Source organism: Teleopsis dalmanni, chromosome X (genome assembly GCF_002237135.1).
Source record: "Teleopsis dalmanni isolate 2A chromosome X, ASM223713v2, whole genome shotgun sequence".
Taxonomy (NCBI): domain Eukaryota; kingdom Metazoa; phylum Arthropoda; class Insecta; order Diptera; family Diopsidae; genus Teleopsis; species Teleopsis dalmanni.
In genome coordinates this window covers 18642230-18661579 of record NC_051848.1, presented here as the reverse complement: position 1 = coordinate 18661579, position 19350 = coordinate 18642230, and the positions used below count along the sequence as shown (strand labels likewise).

Sequence of the window (19350 nt, the reverse complement as noted above, 5' to 3'; positions counted from 1 at the left end):
GTAAATAATTGCTTGCTTCTCAGTCCATGTGCGTTGGTATTTTCGGTAGAAATGTGGATTCTACTTAATGACTTGTTGGCCTTTCTCCAGTTCACTTGTTGTTTCAGAGTCAATGTACGGTCGCTGCTCTTGTAAAATAAATTATTATTAATATTTTTGGCTTTCTATGGCTAATTATTATTTTTATTTTCATTTAAGGTTCTTCTCCTTTTGTGTTCTTTTACTTTCACCACATTTTTCACAGTTTTCTCCTCCGTTGTTGCCGCTGCCACTGCATCTGTTGCTGAATTCCGAAGAAAGCAAACCTCTGAAGTTCCTTTTGTGTATTTTTAAGCTTTCTTCTAAGAGAATTTAAAGTCAAAAGCACACAGTCTAATACATTAATGCCAATTCCCACAAAAAGAAGAAGACAAAACAAATAGAAAAATGTAACAAAAATAAAAGTTTACAAATTATAATAAAACAGTAGAGGAATTTCGGAATGTTGGTTACTTTCTTTTCTTAAACGCATTCACACAAAGAAATTAATTTAATTGTGCTCATTTTTTATTTCCTTTTCATGTGCCTTATATTCTTCCGTACTTCATGTTCCGTGCACTACGCTCTACTCAACATTCCTTTAAATACACGCACGCTCCCTCATAGTTAAGAGGTCATCTAATAATCTAAGCATGAAGGAACAAATATACAATGGCATGCCAAGTCCCATTTCCTCTCTGAATAATGTGCCCCCTAACAATGCTTTAGATAAAAAATCCAGCCCTGAAGTAGTGCCTGCATCATTCAACGCACCAATGTCACAAACATTACAGCAACACCAGCAACAATTCCCACAGTCACAGCCAATGGAAACCGAGATGGTAACACCAGTTGCAGCTGCCATCTCAATGCCACCAAATGAAGACCTTTTTAATACCGCCATTGCGGCCGGTCTAACTGCCGCTGCGGTTGAAGCTGCTGCCGCTGCTAGTCAGCGTGAACTCGAACAACAACAATTGCTACAAAAACAACAACAGCAGCAGCAGCAGCAACAACAGCAACAACAACAACAACAGTCGCAATTCTATAACGACGACTTTTATGTGGATGATGTGCCACCGTTGATGCATAAACGTGGCATACCATCACAACAGTATTTATATGGCGCCGGTGTTGGTACTGTTGCCAATGGTGTTGGCATTGGCTATAATGGTGTAGGCTATGATAATGGCTACATTAATACTGACTACTACAACAACAACAACAACAATCCATATTTAAACACATTGCCCGCAGGAGCGAGTGTGCCATCAGTCAGTTCAATGAACTCAATGGGGCAGTCTTCGAATTTGGCTGGGGTGCCAAATGGTATGTGGACCGATGAATTGGATCCCTCAATTGTGTATACTGATTTGCAGGATATAGATGACTATGTGCCAGCACAAAGAGGTAACATATAGCTTGTTGTAGTAATAAATATATTCTGAATTTCGTCCAATTATTTTATGAATTCCCTTTGTAACGTTTCTCTTTATTTTCTCTTAAACTTTTTTCAGTTCCCTCATATCGTGGCAAAGCCTATGATAATCTACAAAATTTGCTCAACTCTGAAACCTATATGGAACCAGTTGTGTTTCCTGTGCAGTATTCCAATCCTAATCGTTATTATGGAACACTCGTTGATGTTGAACGGAATAAACGTGCAAATATGAACAAAATTAACAAATATGCCGACATGCGGTAAGTAAAACAACAATGAAAATAAAAAATACAAATAATAACAATAACAGATGCAAAAAAATGAAACAATGAAAAAAGAAGATTCAATGAAAATTTAAAATAAACAATAAATATTCCAAGAAAACGTTTACAAATTATATCGTCAGATGTGATGTCTACTTATCACAGATGTGATGGCATTTAGAAAACTTAAATGCCAACATTAAAACATCCCTGCTTATAAAAGTATTTATTTACACCCTACACCATATATTCAAAGCTACGTAGTTTAATATATAATAGAGAGCTATGCGGATAGAAGTACAAATTCATTGTCACCTCCTTGTGAAGCACAGAACAACAAAAAAGTTATTATCGAATTTCAATCAGAAGGAACTCTATCCCACCTAGAGTTAGCATCTCAACCTTTCTTTGAAATTAGTATTGTTTGGAGCTTTCCGCGATAGATACATGAGTTCTAGCTATTTTACATGGGGACCTGTTGTGTGGATTTAATTCATCGGCGCATTATCTGGATAACGCCTCTTTGGAATAAATTTTTCTAGAAATAACTATATGCTTAGATATAACTTCCTACTTCGTGAGGAAGTCACTCCGAGTTCAGGACAACTAAAGCATTTGCATCCCATGGTACCAGACTTCATTGCTGTTTCGATGTTCATGTGCAAATCCATTTGCTTATACTCGTAGTTATATAGTACAGGTTGTTGCTAAATGAATTCCAACTTAGCCAATTTTAACTACCGGTATACCTTACCTCGGGAATATTTCAACCCCTATCTGGAATAGGAATAAGGTAGAGACAATTCGACATCTAATATTCTATTGCATTGGCCAATGAACCAAGACAATGTTGTATAAATACATAAATAAACAAATAATAATTATTAATGACATTCTAAAATACTTAAAGGGACCTACAATCTAAGTAGATATAGGGAATTTGAGTATTGGAACATAATTTGATCAGTACATTGTAGGTTAAGCTACCACGATGGAATTCACAGGCTCTGCAAAGAGCGGAAAGAGATGCGAAACATATGCTGTGAAGCCGCATTTCTCTAATACATAAGCGATAGAAGATTGAAGAAGATTGATACACAAAATCCGATTATGAACTAAAATATTGAGGATTAGGAGGAATACTACTTTTTGTTGAAGAGGTGAGATTTAGTGAGTTCCTCTAAGTCCAAGCAACATACACAATAGATTTTGAGGTCACGATGCAATATCTTCTCTTTACAGTGATAAACAACAGAAGTAGGTCGGTGACATTTTCCTCGTTCGTGGACTTCTAGTGAATCTTACTGCTCTAATTATTTACTCGTGATGATCGCAAATAAATACGTGTACATGATGTTTATTTACCATTGCTATTAGAAACCATTGCAATTCAGAAACTATTTTAAAGGGTTCGTCCTTGATTTTGTAAATATTTTTAAATTGTTTTCTTTAAATTTAGTTGTATTTTTATTTCATTTTGTTTCATGCGAATTTATTATAATTTCAGAGGATATTTATTTTTCATTTCGAAATTTTCGTTTTTATTTGTTTACTAGATACAAGATACTAGATACATGCAAGATACTAGATACATGTGTATCTGCTCATTTAACGTTAACTTGTTTTTATTAATGTATAAATATATAGACACACACACATAACATATGTATCTACCATATAAATAATTTTATTAATATGTTTTCCTTGTTCTTTAGAAAAATATAAACTATTTAACTTCAAAATAGGAAACTAACTGCTGGTGCGTATAAAAGTGACTTTTCTTATAAAAAATTATAGTTTGCTGAGGACAAGTCTAGCACGGATTTTATTTCAAACATATGATTATATTCTTTATTGCTTTTATATATTATGAACGACGTGTTGACCTACTGTCAATATCAATAAAAAATCTTTGAGTTCTTCTTTGTCCATGAGCGTGATATCCAGACAATTTTATAATTTTGTTTGTTCTAAATAAATCATCATTATATTCAGTCTATTTTGATGTGGACGTATCCGACAACTGGTAGTAGATTGTAGTTCTGGTATTGTGTTTGGTTAGGTGCAATTTTAAAAGGCGCGAAAATTTTTAAAGGCAAATTTTGTGTGCAATATTATGCCTTTCAATATATCGTATCACTTCTAATATAACATATTATATTCTGATATGATATACCTATGTCTTCACAATTCTGAGTTGGCTTCTTCATCCAACTCACGGAACGTTCTGAAGAGTCGGTTGAATTAGTTATTACATATTTTCTGTAATTTTTATTCAGGGTGACAACCACATATACATATATCTTAGTTTTGGGATGCAAATAATAATTCAAATGCTTAACTTATCAACTCAAATGCTTAGCTTATAACTTTGTGCTAGTTACTAGCATTTACTAGCAACCTTACTCTTTTCGCTTTTCTTAAAAGCACAACTCATATCAATTTAAAAGATTAGTCATCAATCCAAGTTCTGATCTATTATACCAAGAAACCTTAAGTATTTGTACCGTCAAATTGAATCATTTTGAAAATTAACCATATTTGATGTTGTAAGTGGAGTATTGCTGTAAGACCCGGATTTCGTGAGGTATGTATCGGCTCATTTCTTTGTGAGGCTATCAACGGTTTCGTCAACTTCATCTTCCTTGTTGTTAAAACCAACTCAGTGGTATTTTATTTTTATATTTCAACTTTAAAAATTTAACTTTTTCTTACTTCATATCAAGTTGAAAAACCTAATGCAAGTTAAAAAATAATTTATAGACGCCTAAATATATATACCTATACATATAATAATTTACATGGTTATTTTGTAGACCAGATTTCAATGGTAAGCGTTTTTGCCTGAAAAATCTCATTTTACGTGATGTTCTTTGACTTGAAAAGAGTCAAAGAACAAACACGTGTATGAATTTTATATATCCGATTTCTTCCTTAAGAAAGAATACAATTTAATCAAATATAATTTTATGAAAACAACGTTTTCGACGAGGTATTTTTAAAGTATTTTCAACATTTCAAAAGATTATTTAAATTTGATACTTTTGATAGGTTAGGTTAGGTTATACTGGCGATTCTAGAGGGATCCACTTAGGCCTATAGCTAATGTTGGTCAACATAAGTGTGCTAACTAAATTTGATTACAAATAAAAATAAAATAAATTTCATTAAATGTAAATAAAATACAATATTTTAAATATTTAAATCTAATCATACCTCAAAAAAATGAAAACTTATAATTGTACTTAAACATTTAACGCATACACTTTACGCTTAACCGTTAGCGCTTAACTCTTGGCGTTTTAACTCTTGGCGCTTAACGCTAAGCGCTTAGCGCTTATTGCTTTGCGCTTAACGCTTAGCGTTTAGCGCTTAGCGCTGTATAAAAAAATTTGTATTTTATTTGATCCTGAATATATTTTAAATACAATCGAAAGTATTGCTTTAGGTGACCACATCAAATTCACAGAGGCATGAATAAAAAGCCTAACCTATGTGTATTTAGGGCAGATAACTATGCTAATATATCATGTAAATACCATTATCTGTAATGCTGATTGTAGCGCGTACAACAACGTCATAAAATAAAAATTGCCAAAAGGAAAAAACAAAAAGAACATGGGAAAGTTGCCAACGTTCGGCGTTCGCCGTTCGCCTACGCAAAGGCATTTGTCGCGCAAAACGTGTTCGCATTTCATAATGAAAGCCGCCGCATCCTTTCACTTCAGAAAGCCAGCCCGAAAAAGCCAGAAAAAGCCTGAAAAAGGAGAAAGTTAAAAGGATATGGTAAAATATATCAAAAGTTAAGTTAATGCCCGCCATGCTTAAGCGTTGCTGGCAAATTATTTTATTTATTTATTATTATTTTTTTTTTTAATTTTTTGGCTTTTTCTCTATACTTTCTCTTGGTCGCGTTTTCGGGGAGTATGGGTTTTGGTTCATTTTGTTTCATACTGCCGAAGTCCTTTTAATATCGTCACATGTTGGTTAAACCTTTTTGACGGACTGACTTAAGTGAAGCTGAATTGAGTCAAGATTAATGAATGCGATCGAAAAACTGCGACGACGACATGGGAATGCTTTAAGGATTCCCAAGAAATACGCAACATTTTTAGAAACCGAAAAGCGAACGGCAAACGGCGAACGGCAAACGGCATAATTTATTAAAATGAAATTCATGAAGTCTAAATGCACGCAGATACGTATTTATAAATAGTACAGAAATGAAATTCACTTATCAGATTTCATTTGATTTGCATATGTTTACTGTGTTTCTCTGACATTTTTGACGTTCTTCGTAGATTCGTAGGATTGCTTAGGTTAACATGCAAGGCCTTCGCCTTTGCATGTGGGAGTCTTGTCGGATTTCCTCTTGTGAAGACTACTTCGGTATTTATTTGATTCAGATTAAAATTTCAAATACCAATTTCGCAGAATCATGTCGCGGAAACTTGAATAGTTTAAGTTGACATAGTTCAATCCATAACTAAGCACTATAATAAATATTTGTTGTTTCAAATTGAATTTCTTGTTAATAATGACTTTGAGCAATCCTACTGCTGTATTCCTGTCTATTGTAGTCAAGAGGCAGTAATTTTTCCAACAAATAATAGATACTTAAGCTCAACTTCAATATAAATGTTGTATTTATACGCCCTTAGTTGCATTCATAAGTACTATTCCATCCTTGACTCGATTTTTCTGTGGTTTATTGAGGTCACAAAAATAAAGAACTTCATCCAAAAATTATTGCACTCAGATGTTGTTCTTATTTTTTAATTAACCCACAAATTAGTCTTTTTGCTGTTGAAAGCAGAGAAAAGGATTATTAAGATGGCAAGTCAAGCATTTCCAATTAGTGCTGATCTGCTGCTGACTTTTATTTTCGTACTCAACTTGGCTTTATACTGCATCCTTATTGCATTACAAGAGATAAATATGATTCCTAGTATTCTGTGAACTTATACCTCTTCAGAAAATTGTTCGTTTTTTTAATTGGAAATGAAAATTATTTTAAAAATTGTTTCTTTCTGCACTTCTCATAAGTGGAATCAATGACTGAAACGTATACTATTTTTGAAATGAAGTCCACTTATTACATCGTCCTTTATGGGTTCATTGCTTGACGTCATCAACGATTGATTGCAGCTTTTGTATTTCTGCAGCAGAACTATAGGTAATTATCGGCAATATTACAGCATCAAAGCGATATGTCGCTGAAGGCTTCCTATTTCCCAAACTCATTGATTAAATTTTCCGCTGAAGGAGAGCAATACACGTTTTTGTTTGGAAGATGGACCAATCAATACATTTGTTTTAAGGAAAAACAACTATTGTTCAAGGATATACTATGTAAGAAAATTTTTATGAAAATACTGAATTTTGAAATATGGTGTAAAAAAGTGAAGAAAGGAATTTAACTCCACGATTTAAAGATTTGAATTTGATAGCATATATGTATATGTACATAAATGTGTATATGTTTCATAGTATATATCTATGTCTGCAATTAACTGACGACGAGATGGCCTAACTGACGACGATCATATTGGCAGACAGATGGGATTAATCATTAAAAACTCGTTGGGTTCTGACCTAATCACATGCGTAAATAGATATATGGTTAATTAATTAGTTACTATTTGACAAAATTCCTTATTCGTCACATGTGCTTCCAGTAATATAATACCAATCCAATAAATCGTTCAGTGCACACTATATAAATAAAAGTATAAAGTGATTTAACGTGGTCACTTAAGCCTGGTGTGAAGGTTTAACACCATGGCGTTCGTATCACATACGTATTAATATAGTCAGTTCCTCTGGTACCAATTGAAGTTATATGTTTGGATGTAGTTTCCGCCAGGGTTTGGAGCGAGGTTCAACTAACATCGTCGTTGATCTTTCCAGCGCTTGCGTATGCTCGTTCTACTTGCGTATGTTTGATTTTTAATCACAGCTACCATGGAAAATGATCGATTTAATCAGTTTTGCCAACTTTTAAAGGCGATGCGCGAACGGCAGATATCAACCAATAGTTTTTATTTTTTTACAGTATTCTCCTCTATACTAGAGAGAACTTTTGCGCACTATAGCCTTTCGCAAAAAAAAGACTCTTTTTGGAACCACCCTAGTGTGCAGGATATATAAAAGGGTTAAAAAGGTTGGTAGAGAAGAATTATAGTATATCTTGTAAAATACAAAAATACAAATTGTAACATGAATTTTATTTGGAACGAGTAGAATGAAAATATTGAATGTCTTTGTTTCAAGTGAATGCTCAATGTGCTAGAGTTCGAATAAATAAGAGTTACTCCACTAGTATATTGATAAGGCTTCAGCGTTAGTAGAATCTGTGAAACACCTTTGGGGCTACACCACCACCCATTACATAGTGTGTCCCAAAGCATTCCTAAGAAACTTCAGCTCCCTTGTCGCTTCACTGCTGGAGTCAGTGTCAAAGCCAGTGCAATAGGGTTTCCCCTAAACTCTTCTCTGCGTTTCGATTGCTTTGAACTCCTTAAAAACATTTCGTTCCGTGTGTTGCCTTTGCATGCGACTCGTGCGTCGAGCGCTCACCGCAAAGGCGTCATTAATATTTGTTCGTCGCCTGCCTTTATGTCAAAACGTTTAAAATTACTTGCTCATATAAAATTTATTATTTCGTTTTACGTAAAGTAGAAGTATTAAATTTTATTATTTTATTGCTTATATATTTTCGTTTCCCTTTTATTATTTTTGTAAACTTTTTGATGACTTAAGCGAGTAATTAAAATGCCTGTTGCCTTCATGGTTTACTGTACGCTTGTTAAGCGCTTTAAGAGCTAATACAGGGCATTATTCGGCATGGACTCAGTTTCCAGGAATACAAGTAGGATAATAAGAAGGAAAACAATAAAAGCAACACTGCTATCCAGGCTCGCATGCAGGATGGCTTTCGGAACAATCGTGGCAATTCAATCCTGTCTACATTTCGATGGATTATTGTATTTGCTTTTCATGTTCATTTTGTTCGAAACTTAATGCATAAATAATTTTTATATTTCTACTTCTAAGTATTGCTGTATACTATATTTCGCCTTTAATTAGTCTTTAGTAGCGGAATCTCGAAAAAACACTGCCGATAATTAAACACATATGGCAACCTTTGAAGCGTTTAATGCAATCGCAGTGCGAAAAATGATAACTTCATTTCACGCCTGCAAGGACATCGTCGTATTCATTACTTTATTATTATGGAGTCAAGAAGAAAAGCCAAATAAAATCGAAAGAAGAAAATGAAATACAAACTTATGCTAATCAAATAATAACATATAAATTAATTAAACTAAAATGAAAACAAACTCATTTGTACAGAAATGTTTGTAGCAGAATGCTTTTTCTAAGGAAATACGTCGGGTACATAATGTAGAATGTAGATAAAGCCCATTTGACGCAGTTTATGTATTCGTTCACAGTGGAAGTTTGTGCTTAGTGTGTCTTACATGTGCCTTACATGTGCGTGGTCCTACTTCAGACAAATATATTCACTATCTACTCACCATGAACGATTTTCCTGTCTTCCATGAAAACAGTCCTCATTTGTTTATAAACGTTCTGTTCTATGCGTTTCTGTTTACTTTTTGTTGGAGTGTATCCAGTCGTGTACGAGTATCTTATACTAGCGTGTGTTAGTTACAATTAGTAGAAAATTTAATATTAATAAATATTAATATCCTTGTACTTTCTGGAATTTACGCTTAAATTAATACGACGCACAGAATATTATTAATTGAGTTGCATGTCATAGGTCGCCTAGTTACCCATAAACCCACCAAAAATGCGAGCCATTTTAATATGTACTAATTCACTTTACTCTACACTGCCTACACCTCTCACTCACTCAATCATCCACTCATCCACTCATCCACTCATCCATTCACCAAATCGCCCAATCGCCCAATCACCCACTCTGCTAGGCAATTTGCTATGATAATAATAATTTAATATGTTGACGCGCTTAAAGGAAAATAAATTCTGTTTTCTCTTTAATATTTTTAATTAGTTTATTTGAAGAAATGCGTATTGACGTGGGCGTCAGAGTAATTAAGCCCACAAAAAAAAAAAAAATACTATTAGACTGCTTCCATGGCCCGCTACAATTTCGAATGAGTATGGCATGGGAATTTGTTTTTCGCTTATGAGCTTGATGATTTTAACGCATTTATGGACTTTGAGTTAACGATTCCAGTCCTCGTAAATGGGTAGAAGACAGCTACTAGTAAAGAAAACCAACAATTAAAATGGACGAAGAAGAGTATGACACCAACGTGGACTGAAAAATTTACAGATATTTGAAAAAAGTCAACCGAGTTTTTATTGTAATATTACAACTTTCTACTTCATTGAAAGTCTACAAACACAGTAAAACTAATGTTAAAAACCAATAACCCCGAATATTTGTTAACAGGGAAGAATGCATATGTAATTATTTAATGAATCAGAATCCCATTGGGTTAATACCTAGATTGCAGATTGTAAACCTTTCATTCCACAAAGAACAAAAGAGCATTCATGATGGCAACTATATACTGCACCATTTGTTGCTCCAACAACTCAAACTGATCCTGCTTTAATCGCAACTTGGCTAGCTTATAATCTATATATAACTGTATATAAAAGCAAAGGCATTCGTATCCGATTGAAGAAATTAAAATTCTATGTCATTATATGTCATATAATATAATAACTTACAATTTACAATTTACGATGTTTTGAATAGTTTCAGTCCAAGCAGTAGCTAAGAGTATTTCAATATTTCACTACCTTTTTTACTTGATTAAGCTCAACTTATAATTTGAATTATTAGCCAACTCTACTATATTAATATCCATTATTAATATAGTGCCACTATTGGAGTGTCGTCTGAAGAGAACTATTCAGCATTGTGAGCAGTTTTGTTAAGTTTTTGAACCCATACTTCAGTTTGTTGAACTATAATTTCACAACAACTGGTGTGAGAATTTCACTCTGGCGTGTAACCCAGTTACAAACATATTTCATCAGAGGATGCAGACTTCATGATTCATGCAAAATTCCTTGGAAACAGTGCACATGAAGAGAACGATTGCAAGGAATGCACCAAATTAGTACAAAATGGATTCTTGAAGTTGCGTGATTGCATGCATGTCTTTTCAGTGTGTTGGCATTTCCAGGAAAGCCCACAAGGATTCCCGATGCAGAATATTTCACATCCTGTCGGTTGCAAAAATAATTTATTTTCTGCATTTTTCTTATGCTTTTGTTTTATACATGGAAAAATGGTTTCAACAAATGTAACATGCAAAGACATAAAGCTCACAAGGATTTATTAATGTCCGTCAATTTGCAATCGGCCTACGTACTTAATGGACGTAGGATTTTTTCTAGTAATTAAATTCGTAAATTTTTAAATTCACTTCAATCCTCACACTGCTCCAAAACCTATTAGGCATAACCTATTAAAACCTATTAAAAATATTGAAAAGGATTCGATTAATTAGGGATTTGTTCTCGTATTTGTCCTTCTGTCATTATCAACGGAAATTTTATTTAGAAATTTTCAATATAAGCGTTTAAATAAAATTGGGTTTATAAGTATAGATATTTAACCTACGTATAATATATCAGATATCTTGACTTAAAAAATTATGAAATCTGAAAACCTTCAAGGCCTATTTCGTATTTTGAAGCATTACAATGTCCTTGAAATGGTTCCATCTATAGAGTTGTAATATTCTGATTCATACTTTTCTGTAGTTCTTTTTGTACCCTTACAATTGCAAAAATCTCTTTAAGGTGAACCAAGTAGACCCATTTTATTGTTTTGAGAAGAAACATTTGAAATAGATTTTTCGATTTTCGACGAATGTAGAGTTTTTTGCTGTATAGGATATCAGAACTCTCCACTAAGATACTTTGTCCTACATTATCGCACTGAGTGTAACTTTGTTTCAGAATCTATCCTATACATTGTCATAGTTGTCATTCATCAAGAAAACTAGAATTGGTTATAGCCTTCGATTGTCTCTGAGAATGTCTAACTTTATTTGTGAGTTTGAGTAGCCATTATCAGCTGTGTTGAGATTTCATCGGTACTAGAGAGCATTTCATATTCTTTGGTTTTTGTTTGATTTTTTTTTTATGTGTACATATTAATATAGTCTTATAAATAAACAAGCCAACTATTTACCCCTTATCTGATTCTGCATAAATAGCGACAAATACGTGTCTGGAGTCAATTTTTTACTGCATCCGCTTATACAAGTCACATTACTGACATCAAACGATTTTAAAAATTACAGTATGTCGAGTAAAGTGTTAGATGTTATTGATCCATTGTATTTTATGCCTGACAGTCGGTGTATTACATTGGTATTAGGGTACTTTTTCCACAATTTAATATTCGCTACGGTTTCTTTTTCTTTATCAAGATAGTTCATTAAAATTATATCATATTATATCATATCACATAGGCCATAATAAGACATAACAAAACTTGTTTGGTGAACCAGCCTCATCAACTTTTCTCCACTCAGTTGATGGTTGCTTTAATGTGAAGGGGTGAAGTCTTACTTCATCCATTGTTTCATGCTAACGCACTGTAATATGTTAATTACTCTTTAATAATTCTAAATACGGTTTGGAGGTATCAAAACTATTTCCATTGTCATCTGATATGTTTCAGGTATCAAAAATTTCTCTGAACTTTACTCTAGGGTCATTCAAAATAAATGTGTAAATTTATTGGATATACGAGTATAGTTTAATTAACTGCCTAATTTGTGTAGTCAGGCCGTTAAGTGTCATCCATTTTTGAACTAAGCAAATTATAATTGAGTTTGATTAACTGTTTTCATAGTTATGTCTTGAAGATTTAATGATAAGTAATCTTACATTGATATAATTCTATATTGATTACTTAAAGGATAGAAGGTCACATATCCATAATGTAAGTAAGATTAACGGCTTAATTTTTTGGTTAAGTACATCTTCTATAAAAACCAAACCTTTGGAAGTTACTTAAAACGTTTAATTATTGATATAAAAATTTGTATTTATTATAACACCTAAAAATTGGAATATAAATAAGTAACCGCTTTTCTGTTACCATCATGAATACTCACACCCCAACTAAATGAGAGGTTTTTAAATTCCAACTTTTAAACCAAATAAAATTAATTGCCATAACGTCAGTTTATCAAACTTCTTCCACATAGAACTCTAAAAGGGAACTCAAAAATAATTTCATTTGATGTGGTTAATGTGTAAAATTTGTTTTGAAAAAATGTAAGACTTTTAAGTGACAATGACCCAAAGTTCCAAAACCTCAGTCGGCTGGGTAAATTGTTTTCAACGGACACACATACCTACGAATAGAGGACGAAAATGTGAAAGTTGAGTGTGCTTTATGCAAACAAGAATCTATTGTGACACTCTGTCCAAATTTTATCAAAATAAAATACCAAAAACAATAACAGCTACAGCTACAACAACAACAAAAACAACAACAACAAATCAACAAAACAGAAACCTACGACATTTTGTGGTTGAAGAGAAGATGACTGAAAAATTGAAATTATGACCACGTATTTCCTGTGAGCGCCCACTTCGGATGTCAGCTTTGCTGTTATAATCGCCTTATAATTTTTATATGCACTTCTGTTGATTCACCTTCAAATACCTCTAATGGCGTTTTCTTCTTTTTTAAATAAATAATATAATTTAAATATTTGTCTATTGGTATAAGGTGAACTGTTTTGATGCCCTCTAAAATCATATAAAGTCGGACACCAGAATATAACGTCTAAATCTCATAAACACTCAATGAACAATTCAAAGAATTTTAGAAACTCATATTGCTTAAGGTTTTCGGTTTAGAACTTTAGAACTAAGAGAAACTATTTTGAATTATACCAATCTGATACATAAAGCTATTGTATTGACATTTACACATTAAAAGTACCCAATTACTATATATTATTCACGTCTCTGTGTTAACACCTAAAACTAAATGGGTTAATGGTTATATGTATAAAAGTCTCTAATAAGATCAGAGAGTTAAAAAAAGTTTTATCTATAAACAATCGACAAAGACTACAGGACTACAGATACATAAAGATCGGGGTGTGTTGGTGCGGTTCAAAACTTAAAATTTAATACAACCAGATATGTGCTTATAGAAATATGTTAAAAAATATATGCCTTACATATATATAGCATAAACACTATTTCGTATTCGGTCTTACTTAAAAGGATTAATCAAAAAAACAACTTGTAACTCTGGTCCCAGAAATAAGTTTTTTTGTGTCACATTCGGAGTATGGAAGAAAATAGTAAGTAATCTATTGAATAATCTATGTCGATACGGCAGATGAAACTTAATAAAAATAACTTTAAAAAGTGAAAGACATATTAAAATATAAGTTCATAAAAAGATATAGTTACTCTTTTTGTTTTATTTTATTCTACAGAGTCATCAAATTATTGCAACCTGACTAACTATACACGATCCTAACTACCAGAATGTGAGATCTGTAAATTGGTTTTCTCCGAATAATAAAGTTTATTGCACTTCCTTATTGCACTGCATATTTATATCACTAATACTCAGTGCTATATGAAGTATGTAGTATTTGCTGTAAGTTGGAAGTCGTATAATTTGTTTACATATATCGCCAGTCGATACCATTTTGGTTGGGCTACAGAAAGGCTATAAATCTTTATTGTTTCCCACAAGTAAGTGTTATGTGTGTATACCCAAGACATAGTCGAACCCAAGTCCTAACGGCAACTCCTCCATTACTTTGTGGTATTGAGTGGCTTAAACATTTTATATTAAAGTGTACATTATGATGTTCCATATTGTAGAATTTTGTTAACATATCAGTGCAAATATAGTGCAGTTATTTGCCCGAAAGTATATAATTTCTGGTTTAATGCTAATTAACCAGACTATTTAGACTCATATAATTCTTGGTTTGTAGGGTGTTTTATAAGCTTGGCTTTAATTTGGGTAATAACATATGATATTGCTCATGTGTATATTTCGTGTGCTTCAAAATGGCACTATTTTCTGGAATAAAGTTGTATCATGTCATATAAGCCAAAAAATTCTATGAAGAAAAAGAATGTACACTTGCATAAAATTTTAATATAGATAATGGATTGATATGTGAAATCATTAAATGCTTTATACGATTGACCTTTCCTGATCTGTTGCTAAATATTTAAAAGTCATTTTAGTGGTTTTTGAAGGTATTTTACTGGGACGTTCATGAAGTGATGAAATATTGTACTTTGATACGTTTCAGTTATTTGAAGATGCTTGTAACGAGGTCTCAAGCCAAGTGTTGAATAAAGGCTTTGAAAATTTTAAATGTAGAAATTATGTCTAAATCTAATCGAAAATCATTATTTTCTGTCCGGTGTTGTCGAATTTTAAATATTCTTCTTATACTCTGGAACCTTTATATGAGTATTCTCCGAGACAAACATTATAGGTTCAGAGCAATGCTTTCTCTTTAGCAGCGCACCTACTCTACAAACTATTGCTAATGTCTTGGTAACTCTTTCGATCGATGACTATAATTATTTTCTACAAATTCATCTTTTTATTTTGAATGTGTAATGGCATCATGCCCGTGGAATGAAAACGTGTGGAAACTTTCCCAATCATTTTTATTAAAGAAAAATTTTCTAACTTTTTTGCAATTACTGTTAACGCTTGTTTGCTTTAATATTTCAAATTCAGCGAATATTGTTTGTTTATGAATAATTTATAAACGTTTCAAAGAATATTGTTGATTTAAATAAAAAATAACAAAATAGGATACACAAACACACGCACCATCATCCGAACATATTGGAAGAAAGCTGGCGGCGCTTAAAGGTCACTAAAATTTTCATAATTTGTACAGCGCAAAGCAAGTCAACTGAACTCAACTGAATCGAACTCGATTCAGTATATCTCAGTTTAGTTCAGTTCAGTTCAGTTCAGCTCAGCTCAGCTCAGCTCAGCTACACTGAATACAATTTCTTTTTCCACACTCACTCATTTACAATTCATTCATATTTTTTAATAAAATATTTATTTTCTATTTCCTTGCAATATTTTCCACTACGTCCATTACGTTCGGAATACTTGCGTTTGCGTTGCGTTTGCGTTGCGTTTGGTTCGGTGATAACATGGTAGTCTCAAACGCGATACAAACCTTACGCCCGCAGATATGTTGGCACTTGTAGCGCTTGTGGAAGCTGGTGAACGTGCACGTAAGGATACCGAGGAGGAGAACGCAAATAGTTATATGTCCTACCCAGCAGCCGACACATACAACAACGGCAAAATGTATTATGGCAATGCCAATATGAACAACTACGATTATCCAGCAGCCGTTGAGGATGTGGACTACGGTATGCCCAACTCCTGGCTTGAACCGGCTGTTGTCGATTACTATGGGGTACCTGTCAATGTTGAAACTATGCCCAAATATGAAATGAGTGCACCACGCACTGCTACCGGCAATCGTAAGTATCAAAGAGTTTTCTTTTTGTAAATGAAACCATCACTCCCAACAGCCAGTAGTTGGAGGTGCTATTTAATTAACGGTAGGTCAATAAATAAGCTAGGAGAGCAATTGTATTAAAAAAGTTTAAAGTAAAACCGATTTCATTTTATTTTATTTTAATACATATACTTATTATTATTACATATGTTATTTATAAGACTAGAACAGAAATACCATATTTCATATATTAATTTTTTTTAGTTCATCATATGTTATTATTTTGATTAATATAAAGCACCCTGATTCTAAATACTAACTATATTTTGCCCCATAAATAGTAGCATTGGGTTATCTTACCGATAAGATATCTTACCGACATGTCACCATCGGGTGTTATTTATTTAATAAGGTGTTTTTCTCATTTTTGCATCAGTGCGGGTCACTTTTCAGCACGTGCTTTGCTGCCTGCTATTCCTGCTTCCAAATCCTGCAGACTTTCAAATTGGAGATTCCCTAATTATTTAGTTGACAATTAAACTTACAATGTTCTGTCACTACTCCTAATATAATTCTGGAGATATTCTTTAATAACTTTAAAAGAGAGTTTTTATTGACTTAGATCATGTGTCCTTGTCAGCGATTTTAAATTTGATATAGTCGATTATAGTCATCTTTGTTCTTTTTTCCTTCATTTTCAATAAATAGGAAAGCGTTATGTTTTCCTCGGCTACAAAGGACACTGGGTCTACAAGCGAAATCGCTGTCCTTTTGCGTACATTTGTGACTGCTATTATATTTCCTTTATTTAACTGTTTATTGCTTATTATTTCTAGATACTCCATTACCAGTTTAGACGTTACGAGTACTTGTTAAGATTTAAGTATTTGAGATCCGTCAACTAAAGACTATTAATTTTAATGTTTTGGTAGTTATGCTTAAGGTTTAAGTTGTGTATCTTAGATTTAAGTAAATATTTTTTTCAAAGAAGATAGTATTCTATTTTATTTATAAATTCAAACACTACCTATTTCTGCTAGTTATAGCAAGAGTTTACTACGCAGTCATATCGACTACACAGGGGATCGTATCTACTCTAAGAGATCCATTCTTTACATTGTTATACCTAGTTACTGAATTAAGTCTTTAAGGCATATATTTCTCCTTATTGAATATCTTGTATTATTTGATGTAATATCTTTGTCATTGCTATGATTAGCCAACCCTTTTAGATAAGTCTATGAAAGGCTTCTTCAGTTTCGAAGCAGAGGTTTTTAAATTTATGACAATTTGAGGTATTATCACAATCAGGGAAATTAGTACGAAAACGATTGTTTGAGATCAGCATCACTTTTGTTAGATGATTGCAGTAAAAATATTCCCTATTGCATTATCTGTGAACTGTTGTATTAAATAAGACCCATGAAGTCAATTTCTAGCATATATTACCGATTTTTAAAATACTATATATATGAAACATAAAGGCAGAAGTTCTTTTAAAGTTAACTAAATGTCTTTTTAATCCTTAAAAACGCTTAGTCTTTGTCATTTTAATACCGATTAATATCTTTAGTTTGTCATCTATTTAGGACAATTGGTGCCACTGGTTAATCCCCAAAGTTATTTGCTTATGATCCGTTACTGTCACCACTTTTTTTATTTCTGTGATCGTAAACACTCTTCACTTGGTCTCTCATTCTAATATTTAATAGCTTTATTATAATCTTATATATTCCATTGTTTTTATTATTGGCTTAGAAAATATTCTATGAAAAGTTTTCTTTTATTCTTCTTCTTCTTAATATTATTTTTCTATCTGGTGTTTCTTTCTGTTTTTCTTTTGTTTTTGCAATGTTGTTGATGCGTGTATGTATGCATTATGTATGTCTGAAATATGAATGTGAGTAAATATAAACTTGCTAGTTTCTAATATTTTTTCGATATTGTTTTTTTGAAGTATGCCTACGAAATTATCAAATTTGACGAGACATAAGTTTATTATATTTATTAAATTATTATATTTATTAATTGATTTAAAAGAATGTAATTAATTATTATTAGTTTTTTAAAATTTCGTTGCTTTTGTTTGAAGTTGAAGCTATTTTTAAGGTCTTTCTAAAGTAGACTTATAAATCGTATTCAAAACTATATTTTTAGTTTTAATCGTTCCCAACTAAGTGTGCTTTTCTCTTGAGTGTTAATTAATAAATAATAATACGAGGGTACGGCTAATATTTTCATTATTTATTTAAAAAAAAATTATTAAATTTTGAATTTTTGAATAAAAAGTATATATCTTTTGTTTTCTTTTTTTTATTGAACTTTTAGGCTATTCCACTAAACGCTTTATGGTTGCCAAGAAGAAGAAGCGCTCCATTGTCAAATCAAATTTGAATGCAAATGGAAATCAAGAAAAATACTTTTAAATAAAAACATAAATGAATGCATTATAAAATTCAAATATCATATAAACAAAAATTTATTAAAATCTTCGATAATATCAAACAAATAAATTGCTACACAAACTCTAACTTCCTCTCCCCGAAGGAATCTGTTGCATTACGTTTTTATTATTATAATATTACAATATCATTTATGAAGATTTTTTTGTTGAAATTTTTATTATATATGTATATACAAAAATAATTTATAACATATGTATATATATAATATATATATATATATATATATATGAATACACATATAAACAGTCTATGAATATTTTATCAATTACATGTGTCAAATTTTAAGGAAATAAAAATATTGAAATATTGAAATATTGGAATATTGATATTGATATATAAATAAACCTTTAAAATTTTTATAAAAAATAATTAATAAATAATTATACATTTTTAATTGGGAAATTGAAATTAAATTATAAAAAAAAACTGTTTAAAGGCATTCAAGGTAATTGAATAAATCGTGTCGATCGTTAGAAACACTTGAAATCGTTTGAATATTAATTATTAATTAATTCATTTCACATTATGATGAAAATATCTATCAGTAATATTACTGATAATACTATCAGTAATATTATATGAATATTTATAATAATTCAATATTGTTGAAGTTGAAGTGACAAAAGCTTTAATTAAGTTTA

General features: G+C 31.9%; 1 protein-coding gene across 1 annotated transcript; it reads left to right on the top strand.

Moving 5' to 3' along the window:
- The first annotated feature begins 649 nt into the window (after positions 1 to 649).
- On the top strand, positions 650 to 18702 carry LOC119689881 (putative uncharacterized protein DDB_G0282129). The gene is made up of 4 exons (XM_038104812.1): positions 650 to 1428; positions 1536 to 1719; positions 15935 to 16266; positions 18573 to 18702. Exons 1-4 carry the CDS (start codon positions 672 to 674, stop codon positions 18668 to 18670), a joined length of 1371 nt encoding a protein of 456 aa, XP_037960740.1. The 5' UTR covers positions 650 to 671; the 3' UTR covers positions 18671 to 18702.
- The last annotated feature ends 648 nt before the right edge of the window (positions 18703 to 19350 follow it).

Bases quoted from the DNA above. Each gene is read 5' to 3' on its own strand.
- LOC119689881 (XM_038104812.1), top strand. From the start codon at position 672: ATGAAGGAACAAATATACAATGGCATGCCAAGTCCCATTTCCTCTCTG. The intron at 1,720-15,934 runs GTAAGTAAAACA...ATAACATGGTAG, and splicing joins AACAAATATGCCGACATGCG to TCTCAAACGCGATACAAACC. The intron at 16,267-18,572 runs GTAAGTATCAAA...TTGAACTTTTAG, and splicing joins ACGCACTGCTACCGGCAATC to GCTATTCCACTAAACGCTTT.